Source organism: Cucurbita pepo, chromosome 7, assembly GCF_057944985.1.
Source record: "Cucurbita pepo subsp. pepo isolate OVF chromosome 7, ASM5794498v1, whole genome shotgun sequence".
Taxonomy (NCBI): Eukaryota; Viridiplantae; Streptophyta; class Magnoliopsida; order Cucurbitales; family Cucurbitaceae; genus Cucurbita; species Cucurbita pepo.
This window is the reverse complement of record NC_141804.1, coordinates 8,977,046-8,995,226: the sequence shown is the minus strand read 5'-3', so window position 1 is coordinate 8,995,226 and position 18,181 is coordinate 8,977,046. Positions and strand designations below refer to the sequence as shown.

Below are 18,181 nucleotides of genomic sequence, written 5' to 3'. Positions count from 1 at the left end.
TATTGCGCCCCAACCCACATGTTTGAGGTTGCTACATACATCCACTATCCGGCACGGTATCCGTAAATGACACGGTATGGGCATGGGAGGGCCGATGCCTTGATAGAACCCGGATGAATGGATGTTCGGGATGTCCAGATGAGATGAGCGACACGCGGGCCCGTTCTTGATGGCATGACCGAACGAATTGTGATGGCCAACGATATCTCGAGGCTCGGGATGGCGTCAAGACATATGGACCATGTCGATGGGAATCGAGATGAATAGATGAGATGCGACGTTGTATTGAGAGACCTTGACCCCGAGCAGAGACAAGGTCGAGCCGAATGACTTGGCCTAGTGTAGAGGCAAGTCGGATGTGTTGTAGACGATTAAACATGCACACAAAGGCAGCATGTGTGGTTGAACAAGCTTGGATTCTGCACAATCAATGTTCGATTGACGAAGATAAACCTCACCTAAGGTCCGACGAAGCCATAAAGCCTGGGCGAAATATATATATGGGGCTTAATTTCCCTTAAGACGGGTCGGCACGGTAAAAAATGTAGGATCTGACATATATATATATATATATGTATAAAAATCTCTAATTTTTTTAAGGATAAATTAAAATTATATATATATATATATATATATATATATATGTGTAAATTTATAATACAGAGGAGAAAACACCGCGGCTTTCGGCTCCGCATATCAAAAAAAGAAGGAAAGGCTCCCTCTGCAATTTCAGTGCTTTTCTCCTCTTCGCTTCGGATTCCCATTTTCCCACAACTCTCTGAATCGATTTCCTGGTATGCGCCGCATAATTGATCTTCTTCAATCTTTACTCAATCGTTCTTTTCACTATTCTTGATGCCAATCTTTGATTCCAACTCCCAAAAGGGTTTTCAAGTATTCTAATACCCGCGAGGTTTAGTTGATTCGATATGTGTAGTTTCGTTTCGGGAAACTATATTGATTTTGTGTGTTTTCTTGATCGGATTACTCGTTTTGATGCTTCTTTCTCTTTTTCTTTTGCTTTGTGGTAGTTTTCTTGCTCTGTTGGAAGGTGAATCGAATAAGTGAAGATATGGACTCGTCGTCTACGGAGGCCGTTCCGGTAATGCAGGTAAATTGTGTAGGCTTCTTAGCCGCTGTATTGTTCTGTATACGTACGTATTGCTATCTATACATTGATTCATTTTGCGAGTCTATAGCTGGAAGGGGCGGGAGGTAGGGAAGTGGAGAGAGATTGAGCAGGGAATCTATGTACTATGTTATCCCGCTGCATGTTTGAGTTTTATACAAAATGTTCCAGTTTGATCATTGTAGCTAATTTTTATCTATTAACTACTTTGTTCGAAAATGTCTTTATTGGGGTAATTGATGGAAAAGATGCTGCAAAAAATGAAAAAAACAGTGGGAGTTAGAGTCCCCAAGAAACTAAACACCATAAACGATGTACTTGCAAGAAAACCCCTGTGAAGTAATTCCTGTCAAGGAATTTTGGTGGCATTAGGGAGAGCATGTTCTGGGCGGCTCAAGGACTATCACTATTATCATAAGGTTGTATTTTTATAGTGAAGTTTTAGCTTGTGGTATAATATTCTGTTGTAGTTACTCTTCTTCATTAGGGTTTTGTTAGGAGGATGAAAAAGACAAAGTAAAATAGAGAACCCACATAAAAGAAGGGCTCACTCAAAATGGGGAGAACAACAATCACAACAAAGGATAGCTGTGAATTCGTTAGGTCCTTCCAAATTTTGTACGTCCTCCCATGAACTACCTCTCCCCAAAAACATTCTCCCATACCTTCCTAGTCAGACGAACCATAAAATTGCAAAGGAATTAGCCCGCTACAGATCATGACCCATTTCTTTAAAATGGAGCTGAAAGACAGCCTCCTTTTGTGCCTCCAAAATGATTAGCCTATTTGCTTAGGCCAAATTGAAACCCTTCCAAAGACACTTCCATATTGGGTGGAAAAACGGTATACCAACAAATGAATTTAGAGAATGATTTAGATCCTTGTAATCATACTAAAAAAGAAGGCATCAATTTGGTCCTAAAACTGTTTCAGTCAAAAAAAAGGCGTAAAGTATGAGAGGAGTCTATCAACAAGACATCAATGTTTATTAACCCTTTCCCAATGCAACTAACCAAGTGAAAAACCATATTTTTTTTGGGATTTTGAGTTTCCACTAGGAGGAGAAGAAAGAATGAGACAAGGAGGGGGTAAAACGAGGAGGCTAAGTGGAGAAGAAAAGACTTGCAAGAAGAGGATCCACATGGCTCAAGGGACCATAAATGTGGGTCTTTGTACAAGGGGAAGGGAAATAGCTACCCGATGAAACAAATAAAGAGAAGCTAATTTCTCAATTTCTCGATCAAGGATGTGGGCCTATGAAATTGAAAGTCGTAAGAAATTGTTTCAGCTTGAGAACCAAACCAAGACACGCTGCAAACTAGATGTTTTTTAGAAATGTACGAGAGTAAAGAGGAAAAAATTGAGAAGAGAGGGTTCAAGACAAAGCTTAGGACCCATATACAATTGAAATTTGCTGCCTTCTAGATAAGGATCACGGTGTTCCAAATGTTCCAATTGGACCTATTACACGATCCAAGGCCAAGAAGATTCAACAAGCATTCATTCTTGATCTACGAAGTTGGATAGGTTCGGTTCAACCATTATTTCATGTGTTACAAGCTGATTCGATTGAGAAAGGACGATTTGGAGCTTTGGAAGTGAATATTTGCACGGTTGAAGTAGCAGATGAAGTTACTATAAATTGCACTTGATTGATAAGTTAGAAAGCTTTATTTACTATTTTTAATTTCATAATTTCTTGTAGCGGGCAAAAGGGTGGGGGAAGTTACTTGTCAAAGTGACTCTTTTTTTTGTGGAGATTCAAAAGGGAGTGGGAGTAAATTATGACCGCTAACTTCTTTCGTGGGCATTTGAAGAGTTCAAATTTTCTTTTGTGGAGAGACTCTATAAATACACACAAATGACTATGTAAAAGGCAGATTTTTGATGAATGAAATTTAGCTCTCAAGTTGAGACTTTCACCCTTAGAAATTTGAGCATCATTTTTGCCCTTTCTATGTTTCAAGCAATTCTTGTGGTAGATTGCATGTGAGTCATTCAATCAAGTCTTGATCAAGTTCGATTGTGGAGTGACTCAATTTAAAATAAGGTTTCAAATCTTGTTTCTAGATCTTTGATCTTAAGAGGTAATCTAATTCTAGCCTTATCTCTTATTGCTCTGAATTTTGTATAAGGAGGTGTTAATTTCTTTGATTCAAGAGTTCTTGCTTCAACAAAAGCTTGAATCATTGGACTGAGGATTTGGGTTGCAGGACTGAAAATGGGAGTGGATGGCGTTCTCACTCAGCACAGATAGAGAGAGAGAGAATGGTTAAGGAGCTTTATTTTATTGAGAGAGAGGAGAGGAGGAGGAGGAGAAAGGGAAGGGTTTTTGAATGAATTTATTTTTGTGGATTTTGAAAACGAGATTTGCAGAGAAGTCATGAGAGCTCAGTCGTCCTCTTCTGGTTAGAATAAGAAAGAAAGAAAGACCGTGATAGAGTAAATGAAGAAGCAGAGGCATTATTCAAAACCTTTACAAACTTTTCCCATTTTCCCATTTGGTCATTTGGGTCATTTTCTTTTTTAATTGTAAAGAAACAAGAAAGGAGTTTCATGTTTTTTTTTTTTTTTTTTTTTTTTTACAATCCTAGGGTTCTTGCTCCAACAAAAGCTTTCAAAGAAATTAACATCTCCTTATACAAAATTCGGATCAATCAAGAGATAAGGCTAGAATTAGATTACCTCTTAAGATCAAAGGTTTAGAAGCAAGATTTGGAATCTTGTTCTAAATTGAGTCACTCCACAATCAAACTTGATCAAGATTTGATTGAATGACTCAAATGCAATCTACCACAAGAATTGCTTGAAACTTAGAAATGACAAAAATGATACTCAAATTTCTAAGGGTTAAAGTCTTGACTTGAGAGTTAAATTTCATTCATCAAAATTTTCCTTTTACATAGTAATTTGTAGGTATTTATAGTCTCTCCACAAAAGTAACTTTCAACTCTTCAAATGCCCACTAAAGAAGTTAGTAGCCATAATTTACTCCCGCTCCCTTTTAAATCTCCACAAAAAAAGAGTCACTTTGATAAGTAACTTCCCCCACCCTTTTGCCCACTACAATAAATTATGAAATTAAAAATAATAATTAAAGTTTTCTAACAACTTATCAATCAAGTGCAATTTATAACAACTTCATCCGCTACTTCAACCATGCAAATATGCACTTCCGAAGCTCCAAATTGTCCTTCCTCAATCGAATCAGCTGGTAACACATGAAATAATGGTTGAACCGAGCCTATCCAATTTTGTAGATGAAGAATGAATGCTTGTTGAATCTTCTTGGGCTTGAATCGTGTAATAGGTTCAGTTCAAACATTTGGAACACCGTGATCCTTATCACTTCTCCTATTGCCAAGGTGGTATATATAATCTTTTTCAAGGGTAAAGTATCCAAATTTGTTGAGCAAGAAGAAAAATTCCTTTGTCGATGTTACTGATGCCCACCCCATCACAATCCAAGGGGGATAGGATTCTTGGTCTTGGCTAATTATCCAAATGGGCAATGCTATTTAACTTTGCTTCACTACAAAAGCAATCTCTGAAAAGTTTCTCTATAGAATTAGCTACCTTGCTAGGCATGTGAAAGTGGGAAAACGAGGGCCATATGACTTTTACTGAATAAGTTGGACGTTGAAAGGCCATATGAGTTTCTTTTCTTCTCTCAAATTAGAACAAGTAATAGTGGGGGACCTTGTACTGGAGAAAGATATTATTGTCGAGGAGGCTTGAGATGGGTTTACTCTTCCAATGGAATTTTGTGGAAAGAGAGATCTTTACGACATGAAATTGGAAGAAAGCCCATCGAGTATTCTGAGTTGGTAGATGTTAGGATGGAATACTTGTCCACTACTGATATAGTTGATTATTTATTTAATACCCCTTAAGCTTCAAACATGGCCCTTATGAAGGAAGTCCGGTTAACAATTAGGGATAGAAAGACTGTTACGAAGATGTTTAGTATATCATGTGATAGAGGCTTGTCATGGGTTTGGCATGAGGCAGCTCATGTTACTATTTCTAAATTCTTGTGATATGAACCAAGAGACATCAATCATACAATATACTTCAATGAAGATGTGAAGAAGTGTTTGAGATATTTGATCAACAAGAGTCATTCAAGCTAGACATGATCGATCTTGCTTGTGGAGTGATTCGAATTTCAAAACAATGTTCTTGTCTTGAGATATTCGATCAACAAGGTAATCCGAATCTTATTCCCCTTGTAGTTGATTTCCTTATCTTATCATCTTGCGTGGAGATAGATTTAATTTTTGGGAAGATGCGTGGATTGACCAAGTTCCTTTGAGGGTCAGTATTCCCGACCTCTATGCAATGTCAAATAAAAAAGAAATCTTTGATTGTTGGGACAGGGAGAATCAAGCTTGGAACCTAGGCTTTAGGAGAGGTTTCCCCGATAGAGAATTAAACAGGTGGGTAGTCCTGATACAAAAATGTGATTGGGGAATGATGTTGATTGAATTCTTTGGACCATGGAGGGATCGGGAAAGTTCTCAAGCAAACTGGCCTTTCAAAATCTCTTCCGTAATTCTTCTATGGACAATACAGCCTTGACTAGCTTGATTTGGAGACACAAAAGTTCAAAGAAAATTATGATCTTTCTTTGGTCCTTGGCTTTTAGAAGTCTAAATACAGATGACTGACTACAAAGGAAGTGTAGAGTTTAGTCCCTTATGGTTAAAGGATGGTGAGTCTATTGATCATCTTTTCCTTCATTGTGATTTTGCGTATCGTCATGGAATTACCTAGTTGGGCTGCTGGGAATATCCTTTGACCTCGCTCAAAAAGTGGATGATTGGCTCATGGAAGGCCTAAATGCTTGGAATTTGCAAAGGAAAACAAAGGTAGTCGGTAGCTGTGCCTTCAGATCACTATTATGGCACTTGTGGAAAGGAAGAAATGCTAGAACCTTTGAAGATAAGCTCTTTTGTTATGATTTTCTTCGTACTCATGTACAAAATACGTCCTCTTGGTGGATTACACTACACAGAAAATTATTTGTAATAATAGTTTGTTGAGGATCACATATGACTGGCGGCTCTTATGATGTAGTTTTTGCGAGGGGGTTCTCTCTGCCCTTAACCCTTAGGCTGTACTAGCCTTTCTTTGGAATATATGCCTTCACTGTTTCTTATTAAAAAATGGTTTAAAGGGAAACTGAAGGTGCTTTGTTGAATGCAGTTAAGGCATTGTTGTGACGTGAGGATTGAATATTGGAAGGAACAATAGGATTTTTGGAACAAGTTTAGGGGTTAGTAAGTGTTGGTATTCTCTTTTCCTTTCCTTTTTTTAAAAAAAATTATTCCCCCTTTTTAATTAATTCAAACTTGCATGTTTTTTTAAACTCCAATTGGCTAGAGTAACTTTATACCTTCTCTTTCAGTAAGAAGTGTCTCCATAAAAAGAAGTAGAACAAGAAAGAAAGAAAGAAAGAAAGAAAGGAATAAAGGAAGGACGAAAGAATGGAAGGAAAAAAGAAAATTGCTCACATCATAGCTTGGATTAATACCCTTTCTCTTGGAAATATAATACAATGATTCTGGATGCAGTCTATTAGAATTATATATATTTATATTGTCATATTCTTTATTTTGAGCCAACATTTTATTTGTTCCAAACTAACTGATTCTTGTGGCAGGAAATACTTTTGGAATTTCGTGCTGGAAAAATGTGTTTTGAAGGAAAAAGGGTTATGCCTGATACACGTAAAGGACTTGTTCGTATTGGAAGGGTGAGTTTGAATTTTTACATGTTTACGTAAATCTTTTTGTTATGTGTTAATTGTGGAATATCCACGTAGCGGCATTAGCAAAATGTATATTACTCAAAAGAGAGATCCTCATTCAAAAATTTTCCTAAGTTGCTGCTCTCTATCTGGATGACATAGAATATGCATAATCACCTCTTTTCCCACTGCTTGTTCATGCAAAGGCTGCTGGGTCTGTTGGACATCTTTAATCTTGAACTGTGCACCTCTTTTCATTCCAGCATTGTCCAGAGCACTTATTTACTGGTCACCTTTTCAAACGTGGGTTAACTTGGTGGTCATAGAGGGTCAGGTAAATAATAAAGGTATATAGGAAATAGGTTCAAGCTGTGGCGGCTACCAACTTAAGATTTAATATCATGACAATTAACTTGGCAACCAAATGTAGTAGGGTATAGTGGTTATCCCATAAGAATAGTCAAGATGTGGGCAAGTTGGTCTGAACACTCACGAATATCTAAATAAAAAATTTCAAACAAAATTTGGCAATTTTCATGGCTCCTCGTCTCTTTGGGAGGATCAAGTCCTAAGACTTTCTATGATTTGATCCACGTCTTTTGCTACCAAGGTTGTTTGTAATAGACTTTTGGTTTATGTTTGGTTGAGGTATCAATTCTTTGTTATTTGATAGAGGAAATCACCTCGAGTCTGCCATTTTTAGATTAAGGACATTTGTTTTTATTGAATATTGCTTATTGTGGCAAGCCTACGTTTTTATAGTTTGTGGTTTAGATGGTTGGGAAGAAGTTGACAAACTTTTTCAAGTTTAGATGCATTGTAAGAAGACGGGTTTGGTGCATCTTAATGCATCTCTTTGATTTCAGAATTCAAAACCTTTTTTCTTGTAATTTATGTGACTGTCAGTTGGGATCCTTATTTTTTAGGTAATTGTTTTCTTTTTGTTTCCTTCCGTTGGTTTGTCCTTTGTTTTTGTTGGCATTCCGCCCCCTAAATTTAAAGAAAGATGGTTCTCTCTAAAGAGAAAAAAGAATAGGGAAGGGGAGGTAGAAGCATACTTGTAAGTTTCTGATTTTTTCCCTCTGTTGTTTTTAATAGCTTTTCCCCCTTGTTATACAATAGTCGATTTGTTAAGTTACGCCTTTAGTTGAACCTAAACCTCCACCAATTAAAACTAATTTCTCTCTTTGAACCCTGTGTTATCTTTTCTATGTCAGGGTGAGGAGGGATTGCTGCACTTTCAGTGGCTTGACCGGACACAAAATGTCATCGAAGATGTATCCTGATCACTTGTGTCAATTGTCAATTCTTCGTGTTTGGTTAATGCATATACCTTACTGTAGACTATTTCCGTTGATTATTAAATTAAGAATGTGTGGTTTTCATCCTAATATTTGATTCACTTGACTTTTGAAGAGGCTTACTCCCACTAGAGAAAAGGACAAAAGATAAAAGACAATCTGGAAAGCTTCATACTTCAGGATGAAATATTATGATTTTTTATATATCATAGTTGAATGTTATAGAAAGACAATGAACTAAACTGGCCCATTATTAGGAACGAACTCTTATTAATGTAAGTAGATATTTGGCTGTGACTCTTTCTGCAAGCAGTGGAAATGATTTCCGAGTTTAATTTAACTTTTAATATATTAATTTTTTTTTGTGTGTGTTTTGTCATGGACTGGTTGTTACATTCTGTTTATTAGTATATTTATTAAAGTTGATGTGTCAATGGACAGTGTATTCTTCTTTCCAAACATAAGGCTGGCGCAAAGTAATAAACATAAGGCTGGCGCAAAGTAATAAACATAAGGTTGGCGCAAAGTAATAAGATCATATTAATTATATCATTGTATTGCACTCTTCTCTATTCCTCAGCTATGACTTTTTTCTATTGTTACCAGTTTGCTAGCTAGATATATATATATTTTTTTTCCTTAATACAAGGTATCAAAGGACCAGATTGTTTTTCCTGATGAAGCAGTTTTTGAGAAGGTGTGTAATACTCTCTCTCTCTCTCTCTCTCTTATTTTTTTATTTTTTTATTTTCTTAAAGAAGTACTTGTAGTGAAGAAATAGAAAGATCTATATAAAGGGGGAAAAGGGGCAGTAAGAGTGGCTTCCAATCAAGCAATAACTGTGAAGAAAGAAAATTACCATCCTTGTCTGCAGTTAGATACACAGAGGGATATATTAAAATTTCTTCCATCCCTCTAGTCTCCTCAAAGACCTACGAACAACACTACTATAATGAACTTTGTCCCTAACATTTATGCTGAAAAGTTTAAACTAGTCTCCCACTTCTATGGGTGCAAGCATTGAGCAGAAAGGCGATCAATATTTTCCTTGTTTATACAAACACACTAAAGAACACAATGACCAATCAAAATTTTCAATCTTATTTGGCTCCAAGGTTAAACTTGTAGTTTTTCTCTGCTTCAGGTTAATCAAGCGTCAGGAAGAGTTTACTTATTGAAGTTTAAAACAGATGACAGGAAATTCTTCTTTTGGATGCAGGTCAGATCTGTAATTACTTTTTATCCTTTGAGAGAATTGACTTATATTCTACTATTTTTGCAATTCTAACCAACGTTAGATAAACTGTAACTAGGAGCCCAAAGCTGAAGATGACCAGCAGTTGTGTATCTCCGTTAATGACTACATTAATCGGCCACTGGGTACGTCCTAATTATTGTAGTTGTTTGACTATCTGCTGATTAAAGCTTGCATAATAAATTGTTAACCAGTTATACTGAGTCAAGTGCAGGCTAGTATTTGTGGTTTTCTGTGGCATGCATACATTCACATGAGACACGCTCATATTACTGATGCTCTACCACTTAATTTACTGTGTCCAAAGTGTCTTTATCTTTGAACGATTATTGTCAATGTACACGAACCAAAATAAACCTGAAAAACGGATAAAGAAACCACATAAGTATATTTTGGAAATTGTCTCACTGACTGGCGTCCTCATTGCATATAGAGTCAAATATTAATGCTGACATTAAAATATGGCGTAATAGTTTCTTTAGAATGAAGTTCATCCATAATGGAAATTCAATAGCATGTGTGCTGGATTGAATTGTTTGGTTTTGACTGCACAAGATCCCGGACGAGCTGCATATGTTGCCCACCCCTTTACTTCCATCTTTGTTTATGTTGCTCAGAGTTTCTCGAGGAAGAACAATCTGTTGCTTCCACTCCTCTGCAAGTTTCAGAAGGCATAGTCGAAGAAAATATCCCATCAAGGTATAAAATTGATCTGCCTCTGTTTTTGGTTTGATTAATTCTTTTTTAAACCCTTTTGAGGCTTCAAATGGGTTTTTATTTGGGTGGTACTATCCCTGGCTGCACTTTTCAAGCATGACATAGTTGAAAAAAAATATCCCTTTGAAGTATAGCAAAGACCCACTTTTCTTTAATGATCCTTTTAATTCTTCAAATAGGTTGGGTGGTAATGCCAAACCTATTTGAATGATCAAAAAATTCATTTTTCTTTTAAAAAAAAATTGATAGAGATAGATTTCTAATTATGGGAAAAGGGTCATCTGATCTCTGATATTTAGGGATTCAATTGAAATGTAATTTCTAATGATTACTGGGTGGAAAGATCTCTTTTGTGGAAGAAGACTGCGTTTGACTTTTAAGAGTTGTGTTTTTTAGTAGAATACTTTTTCTTTAAGCACTTTAGGAAGAAGTATTATGAAGCGCATTCATTATATGGACTTTGTTAGGTTAAATGTTCTCTTTGGGCTTTGATGTTGAGGAGTTTTGTAATTATTCCTCAAGTCTCATTTTGTTAGATTGGAGATCCTTTTTAGTCTAAGTGTGTTTTCTTTTATGGGGCTGATTTTTTTATACCTTTATATTCTTGCATTTTTCCAGTATGAAAAGTCGACTTTTCATTAAAAAAAAAAAAAAAAAAAAAAAAAAAAGTATTAGAAACAGTATTTCTTGATTAGTTGGAGGAAATTAAACCCTATATTTTGAGCCTTGAGAATGTAGGGCTACGTTTGATTAGAATTTTGGGATGTGTTGTATGAAAGTTCCCCTACTGTATACTTCATTGGAATATTTTCTCGTCTTTTTGTTGGTCTTTTTTTTTTTTTTTTTTTTTCTCATTAGCTATAACTTTTGACAATCAATTTTAATGTCATGACATTGAAGCTCCTCACTACGGCCAGTGAAGTTGGAAGACCTGCAAAGAATTTTAAGTAACATTGAGTCTTCTGGTACACGATTCTACCCTCAAAACATGTTCTGATGCCCTTTTTTCCTTTTGATCACTCCGAACTCTAATAATTTTGTGCTGGTTTTGAACTCAGCAGACATCGATGTTGATCCAGATGCGGGTAATAAGTTGCATTTAAAATTTCTTTGACGTTTCTTGTTTCATGTTTACGTGGTAGCACTTATCTTGAAGAATTCTTCCCCTTGGCAGATATATATCTATATATATATATATATATATATTGTAGATATTCAACCAATTTTTTTGTCTAGATCCGAAAACTATCTCATTAATAAATAGATTTTTCAAGACCCAAGGCTACCAGATTATAGGGGAATCCTATCCTTTGGGTATAAAATGTTAAAAGACTCAAAACTACAAAAGTGTTTGTGGTTTTAAGGCATCTCAACCTCTCCTAAAGGGTGTAGGTTCAAATTCCTGCTCCTTAGGAAGGAAAAAATAATAAATAATGATGACCACAATATAGCTGTGAGATCCCACATCGGTTGGGGAGGTGAACAAAGCATTCTTTATAAGGGTGTGGAAACTTCTCTCTAGCAAACGCGTTTTAAAAACCTTGAGAGGAAGCCCGAAAGAGAAAGTCCAAAGAGGACAATATCTGCTAGCGATGGGCTTGGGCTGTTACAAATGGTATCAGAGTCAGACACCGGGCGATGTGCCAATGAGGAGGCTGAGCCTCAAAGGGGGGTGGATTGGGGGTCCCACATCGATTGGAGAAGGGACGAGTGCCATGGAGGACCCTGGCCCCAAAGGGGATGTGGATTGCGAGATCCCACGTCAGTTGGGGAGGTGAACGAAGCATTCTTTATAAGGGTGTGGAAACCTCTCCTAGTAGATGCGTTTTAAAAACTTTGAGGAGAAGCTCGAAAGGGAAAGTCCAAAGAGGACATTTTCTGTTAGCAGTAGGCTTGGGCTGTCAAAGTAGCCATAAAAACTCAATTTTCGTATTATTATTCCTACCCACACCTTAGAAAATTCTTCTCCTTGTTTCCGCCAAGTCTCCTGAATGCATCTATGACATTCAACTTCCACCAGAGAACCTTAGCTCCTCGTTAGAAAGTTGCCTTAACTCTCTACTTTTCCTGTGTACTCCGTTTCCCTGGTTTTATGTTGAGCTTCCTTGATGATGGACGTAGGTTTTGGATTAGGAGATTTATTGAAGCCTGATCTGATAATGCCGTTGTTGGAAACATTGCCGTTGGAACAGAGTTTAGCATCGTATTTACCAGAGGTATACACCACTTTGTTATTTGATCCTTTGTTATACTTTTATTCATTATTCAATTATATTCTGATTGCAGGGTCCATGGTCTCCTGAGGATATCTTGGAACTGTTACAAAGCCCACCTTTCCGTCAACAAGTAGATTCGTTTACTTACGTACGAATCTAAACTCTGGATTTTCGTTTCGAATATATAAATTGGCGATCAAATTTGATAATCTTTACCCATTTTTTGGTGTTTATGTTTTTGTAGGTTCTTCGGACTGGACAGATAGATTTATCTCAGTTCGGGATAGACCCGAGCAAATGTAAGTGGATTGTGCTTCGAAAGGCCTCAAGTTTTTTCAATAAATGTCATGTTAAGTGTTTTCTAAAGAAAAAATGAAACTCATGGTAATGTTGGAAAAACGAACACAATTTTTCAAAACCAAATGGTTATCGAACATGACCTTGTTGTTGGTTTGAGTTGGTCGTGGGGCGCTGTGACCATAACTCGAGGATCTCAATATTTCGGTTGTGAAGATCCTTTTCTAGCTGTTCTAAAAAATTGTGATACTTAAAAGATTCTCTAATTTCTTGCAGATAAATTTACGGTGTTGTCTTTTCTCGAGGCACTCGAGGATTCTGTTTCGAAAATGTCGAGTTCTGAGGCGGGGCAAGATGAGAAGGATGTAAGATCTGAATCTAACCTCATGGATGAATCATAGAGTAGGAAGATATTGGGATTCTGTGTTTGCTTATGGGTTACCATTCTCATTGTTTATTATTGGCACAGAAAAAGGTTGTTTTGACAATTTCCTGTACTTTCTTATATACACTTAACACAGAGGAACTTAGATCTCCTTTTGAAGAACACAAAATTGGAATCTTATATATGATACGTGACAATAATCTTAGTTTCATATTGTTAATCTCTATAGTTTTGTGTTTATCATTTTTTTTCCTTCAAATTGAACTTTGTCATATTTTTCTTATTTCTGATCGAAGTATAAAGTTAAATAATAGAGATGTCACGGTCATGCTTATGGTCGCATGACAGATGTTTTAGTCTTGCTTGTTCGAGTCGGTTGACAGAGACATCAACCAATTGAGTGGTGGAGGATGTCATGGTCATACTTGTCCAAGGCGTGTTGTCTATGGCTGCATGACAGATATCCCGATCTTGCTTGTCTAGGACGTGTTGTCTACGGTTGCATCTCTGTTCCAAATCTTTTTTACATACTTTCATCTTTGATAGGTTTTTATCATTTCGTAGGGGCATTTTAGCCCTGGCGGGCGTTAGGTTTTAAATTTTTTATTTTGTATTACTTAAATTTCCAAAAAAATTCTAATTATTTGTTATAAATTTTAATAAAGTTTTAGGTTTTTTTTGGGGGATAAAATAAAGTTTTGGTACAATAAATATTATTATTGAAACCAATTTTACCAAATTAAAATATATTGTTATGAAATATAATTTTTAACCTTTAAGCTTAATTTTTCTATTTGGTAGTATTGAAAAATTATAACTTTGGTGGAATATTGTAGAAAATATAAAGATGCTTACATTATTTTTCTTTTTATTTATTCGCAATAAAGTTTAAAGAATGTTTATACACTTGAGCTTATAAATTTATGTCTAACATGTTTTACCATTACTTCATTGTTTTGAAACTTCCATTACTAAATGTTCGAACTTTCTCGGAATCAATCTACCATATTATCTTAAAAGAAAACGTATACACCACCGTCATGGCAGGTTGAAATTACTCAAATTCGGAGAGTAAATGACTCCATCAAGGAGCTTATGTTACATATCCCAAACTTCTCGCTCCCACCGGCCGGCTGATGGAAATAGACTAACTACTCGAGAGGAATGCTACCTTGACCCTGCTACTTGTCTAGTCGGTGCCAGGCAAAGAGAGTTGTTAATGAATATCGGTTCGGGCTAGTAATTCCAAAAGACTTGATCTCTCCTGTGTTGCTTTTTCAGATACAATGATATTAACTCTGTGTAAGTCCATTTCTTCTGCTTCTGGAACTGCATGAACGCCTCAGAGCTCATGTGGAAATCTCCTTTACCCAATGCCTCAAAAACAAACGGATCAGTTAATGATATTGGTGGTTGATCTGGATTCATTTTGCTCAAAACGAATTCCAAATTCCTTCCAAGTCTTCTATCTACATATGCATCAACAACACAACCGTACGTCACGAGATCGGGTTCGATCTTCATGTGTTTCATATGTTCAAGGCTAAGATGAAGATCCCATAACAAATCCATTCTCGAAAATGCCATAGCTCTAATATTAAACGTTGTAATATCCGGATTAAATCCAGCTTCAACCATTGCCAGAAACTCACGCTGCAAGCTTTTCATTTTGAAATTTGCAGCATAAGATAAAAGTAGAAAATTCCATAACAGATTCCCCACGTTTTTCCTTCTAAGACCAACATCCCTAAGGAATTCCCCTAATCTGTAAAATTTTCTTTCCCTTATGTAGGCGAACGCCATTGCCAGGATGCCTTCCTTCTCGATTAGAAATCGAGACCTTTTAAGGCGGCCATAGGCGGTTTCCATCTCCATCAAAGAACCAAAAATGCTGTAGTATACAATAAAGGAATTTCCTGTACGGGAACCAACTGGAACACCACTGGAAACCATATCCCTCAAAGTGTTTTCCATCAATTCTAATTGACCATGCTTCCCAAAACATGATATGGCTAATGAGTATGCCTCAGGGAGTAAGTGTAAATACCTTAGCTTTACCTGATCCAGAACTTTAATTATATCATCGAAGCGTCTCATCTTTCCGTATGTGTTAAGTAACTTTGAAATTACTAAAACGGAAGGCACGAAACAACTGTTTAACATTTGTTCCCAAATTGCTTCTGCTTGGAGAAGAAGACCACCATCTATGTAGCGTACCATAAGAGAAGACAACGTCGAGTTGTTTGATGGAAATTCTTCAGGTTTCAGCTCCAAGAAAATCTCTTGAGCTAAAACAGGCGTTCTTCTTTGGCTCAATTTCTCAATCACTTGGGAATGGTTGATAGAAAAATCATCGCCAGCAAAGCTTCCTTTTTCTTTGTTCTGCCGGAGTATCTATCCTAAGTACATTGCGTATAAAATAAACAAAATTAGGGAAGTGTGAATATCTATAACATGTTCATCAGTTGATAAATCACTCTATTTCTGTTTTGTTACTTTAAGGATTCAAATTTTACAGAGATCCATTAGCTGTACGGATTTCCCCAAGAAATAATTGTGGTAAGTCCTTTTGTTAATATGCCTTCTTTTCGGAGTATTTCCCTTGAATTGAATATGTGTTATCTGTCCACTCATAAATTATGAGATCTCACGTCGGTTGGAGAGGAAAACGAAGCATTCTTTATAAGGGTGTGGAAACCTCTCCCTAAGCAGACATGTTTTAAAAACCTTAAGGGGAAGCCCGAAAAGGAAAACTTAGAGAGGACAATATCTGCTAGCGGTGGGCTTGGACCGTTACAAATGGTATCAGATCCAGACACCGGGCGACGTGCCAGCGAGGAGACTGAGCCCTGAAGGGGATGGACACGAGGCGGTGTGCCAACAAGGACGCTGGGCCCCGAAGGGGGTGGATTGTGAGATCCTACATCGGTTGAGGAGGAGAACAAAACATTCTTTATAAGGGTGTGGAAACCTCTCCCTCGCCAACGCATTTTAAAAGCCTTGAGGGGAAACCCGAAAGGGCAAGCCCAAAGAGAACAATATCTGCTAGTGGTGGGCTTGGGTTGTTACATAAATCTCGTCTCTCCTAAATAATGTATTTCATGCAACAGTTTTCCCAGTAAAAGCCATAGCTATGGCCAGCCATAGCCATAGCCATAGGTCACTGAAGAGTAATATCAACAAGTACATTCTAGACAAACTCCACAAGGAACACAGTCCCCACACATTGTTCTTCCAGAAAAAGATCAGTGACTTGACCGATCCCCAACTTCAAATAATTATCAGATAACAACGAAAGCCAATTAGTGAGGTCTTACCAAGGGCTGGGGCTCTTACATCTAGACATGATCAAAAACCAAACCCAAACTGATCTAAATCTTACTTAAAAATGAAAGAACTTGATTTTGATTTTAAGTATTGATAATGCCTAAACTATGCCCTGCTAAGTTCTTGCAGAGAGTTATCATCAATCTTGAAATGTCAAGAATAAATCAAAGGATTAGATTTACTCTTAACTCAACATTGGAACGAACGTCCAAGCCACTAGCCTAACATGGTCCTAAAGGAGATTTAACCTGGCATCCACCCACAGCCTCAAACCCTCATCTTATCATGAGCAAGCCACTTCAAAGAGGACCTTTTGCATTCAATTTTATTTACAAGAACAATCCCTAGTAACATCAAAGTCCCTGATGAGACTACTTAACAGTTCATACAATTAATCATCTCCAAGTTTCAAGACAACACATTCAGAACCGATTCTTCAGAACTTGGGCTTAATCTACATTAACAATCAATCATCACAGCAGTTCATACACACAATATTCTCATTCGAGTTCTGGATAACATGATAATATAACGTACGCGTATTTATCACAATTTCCCATTTCCGCCCAAATTTAATCTAACAACAAACCAACAAATGACGATAAAAGCGGAAGAAACTGAAAATTAATCATCAGAATCTGAATTCAAACTGCTAAATTACTTCCGTGATTGAGGCGTACCTTACGAGCCGACGCTCGACCTGCGGGGCGTCTCTGCTGGAACAAAATTGGGCGTTTCTGTTTCAAATTTGTCGGAAAGCAGTGCGGATTTGCTACCGCTGCAACAAGAGAGTTCAAGTCCATCATGAAACGATTCTCGGTTCAGATGGCCGTAAAGATCGTCGGAATTCAGACGAACCACCGCTCACATCTCCGACGAAAAATCCATCTCATGAATATTCATAACGATTTTTTAAGTTTTATGAATATTATTGAAATTTTCAAAAAAGATTAAAATATTTTTAAGATAAAATACAAAATTTAAGGATATATTTATGAATTTAACTAAAATTAAATTATAAATATTTGAAATGAGTTAATAAAAAATTAAAAAAAAAAATTAATCCTTGCAAATTCAATTATCGAGACATGGTGTAACAGCCCAAGTCTATCGCTAGCATATGTTATCCACTTTGCTAGAAAGAGGTTTCCACGCCCTTATAAAGAATGTTTCGCTCCCCTCTCGGGATCTCACAAATGATGTGGGTGCAGAAGAAAGGAGTATGGACTTTGGAGACGAGTGCACAACCAGCCTCCTACATGTACTAAGTGCCTCGGGTATGCTTGTCCGCAGCAATGTCGCTTAAGGCCGCATACTCAAGCCATCCTCGATCATACCATGAAGACTAAGTAATTGTCAAACCTCCACCAACAAAGAGTTCGTAAACTCTCTTGCCTGCATGTTTTAATGCAACTGGCGAAATTCAACTCATTTTCTCTCTCACGTTTTATAAATCCAACATTGAGATTGTCCATGAAGTTCGAGTTTTGCACAATTGACTTGCTCGTGAGGTGAGAACACCTGTCACACACCAACGTTGTCCCGTCATCAGAAAAGTGTGATTATGACACTAACAACCCATATTTTCTTGAGGCGACACACCTCATTAAGGCCCTCGTGCGCCCATCCGAAACCTACTTCTCCTCTTTAAGTGCGCACAACAACCCATATGGCTAAGCACACGAACTCTTACTACTTGCATTTTAAAGGATCAGTGGATCTTACAACTCACGTCTTGTTGTCACGCTCACCACCACTCCTTTATTCAAAGACGGGATCGTTCGGATGACACGTGGCATAAT

General features: G+C 37.1%; 2 protein-coding genes across 3 annotated transcripts; one reads left to right on the top strand and one right to left on the bottom strand.

The window, feature by feature from the left end:
- The first annotated feature begins 649 nt into the window (after window positions 1–649).
- RPN13 (regulatory particle non-ATPase 13) lies at window positions 650–13,263 on the top strand. 2 transcript variants are annotated; one of them, XM_023682502.2, is made up of 14 exons: window positions 650–794; window positions 1,032–1,111; window positions 6,795–6,887; window positions 8,099–8,158; window positions 8,841–8,879; window positions 9,327–9,401; window positions 9,496–9,562; window positions 10,055–10,136; window positions 11,055–11,119; window positions 11,216–11,239; window positions 12,276–12,370; window positions 12,441–12,518; window positions 12,615–12,669; window positions 12,944–13,263. In XM_023682502.2, exons 2-14 carry the CDS (start codon window positions 1,073–1,075, stop codon window positions 13,066–13,068), a joined length of 897 nt encoding a protein of 298 aa, XP_023538270.2. In that variant the 5' UTR covers window positions 650–794; window positions 1,032–1,072; the 3' UTR covers window positions 13,069–13,263. The 2 variants fall into 2 exon arrangements, with proteins under 2 accessions (XP_023538270.2, XP_086981694.1); XM_087125568.1 differs by lacking the exon at window positions 650–794 and adding an exon at window positions 6,338–6,407.
- A 645-nt stretch (window positions 13,264–13,908) lies between these two features.
- Window positions 13,909–17,301, bottom strand: LOC111797986 (Pentatricopeptide repeat (PPR) superfamily protein). Its single transcript, XM_023680911.2, has 2 exons — window positions 17,060–17,301; window positions 13,909–15,446 (listed from the first exon to the last, which is right to left on the bottom strand). The coding sequence occupies exons 1-2, from the start codon at window positions 17,183–17,185 to the stop codon at window positions 14,289–14,291; spliced, it is 1,284 nt and encodes a 427-aa protein (XP_023536679.2). The 5' UTR covers window positions 17,186–17,301; the 3' UTR covers window positions 13,909–14,288.
- Between the last annotated feature and the right edge of the window lie 880 nt (window positions 17,302–18,181).

Bases quoted from the DNA above. Each gene is read 5' to 3' on its own strand.
- LOC111797986 (XM_023680911.2), bottom strand. From the start codon at position 17,185: ATGATGGACTTGAACTCTCTTGTTGCAGCGGTAGCAAATCCGCACTGC. The intron at 15,447-17,059 runs GTACGCCTCAAT...TACTTAGGATAG, and splicing joins GTCGAGCGTCGGCTCGTAAG to ATACTCCGGCAGAACAAAGA.
- RPN13 (XM_023682502.2), top strand. From the start codon at position 1,073: ATGGACTCGTCGTCTACGGAGGCCGTTCCGGTAATGCAG. The intron at 8,880-9,326 runs GTGTGTAATACT...TCTCTGCTTCAG, and splicing joins ATGAAGCAGTTTTTGAGAAG to GTTAATCAAGCGTCAGGAAG. The intron at 12,371-12,440 runs GTATACACCACT...TTCTGATTGCAG, and splicing joins TAGCATCGTATTTACCAGAG to GGTCCATGGTCTCCTGAGGA.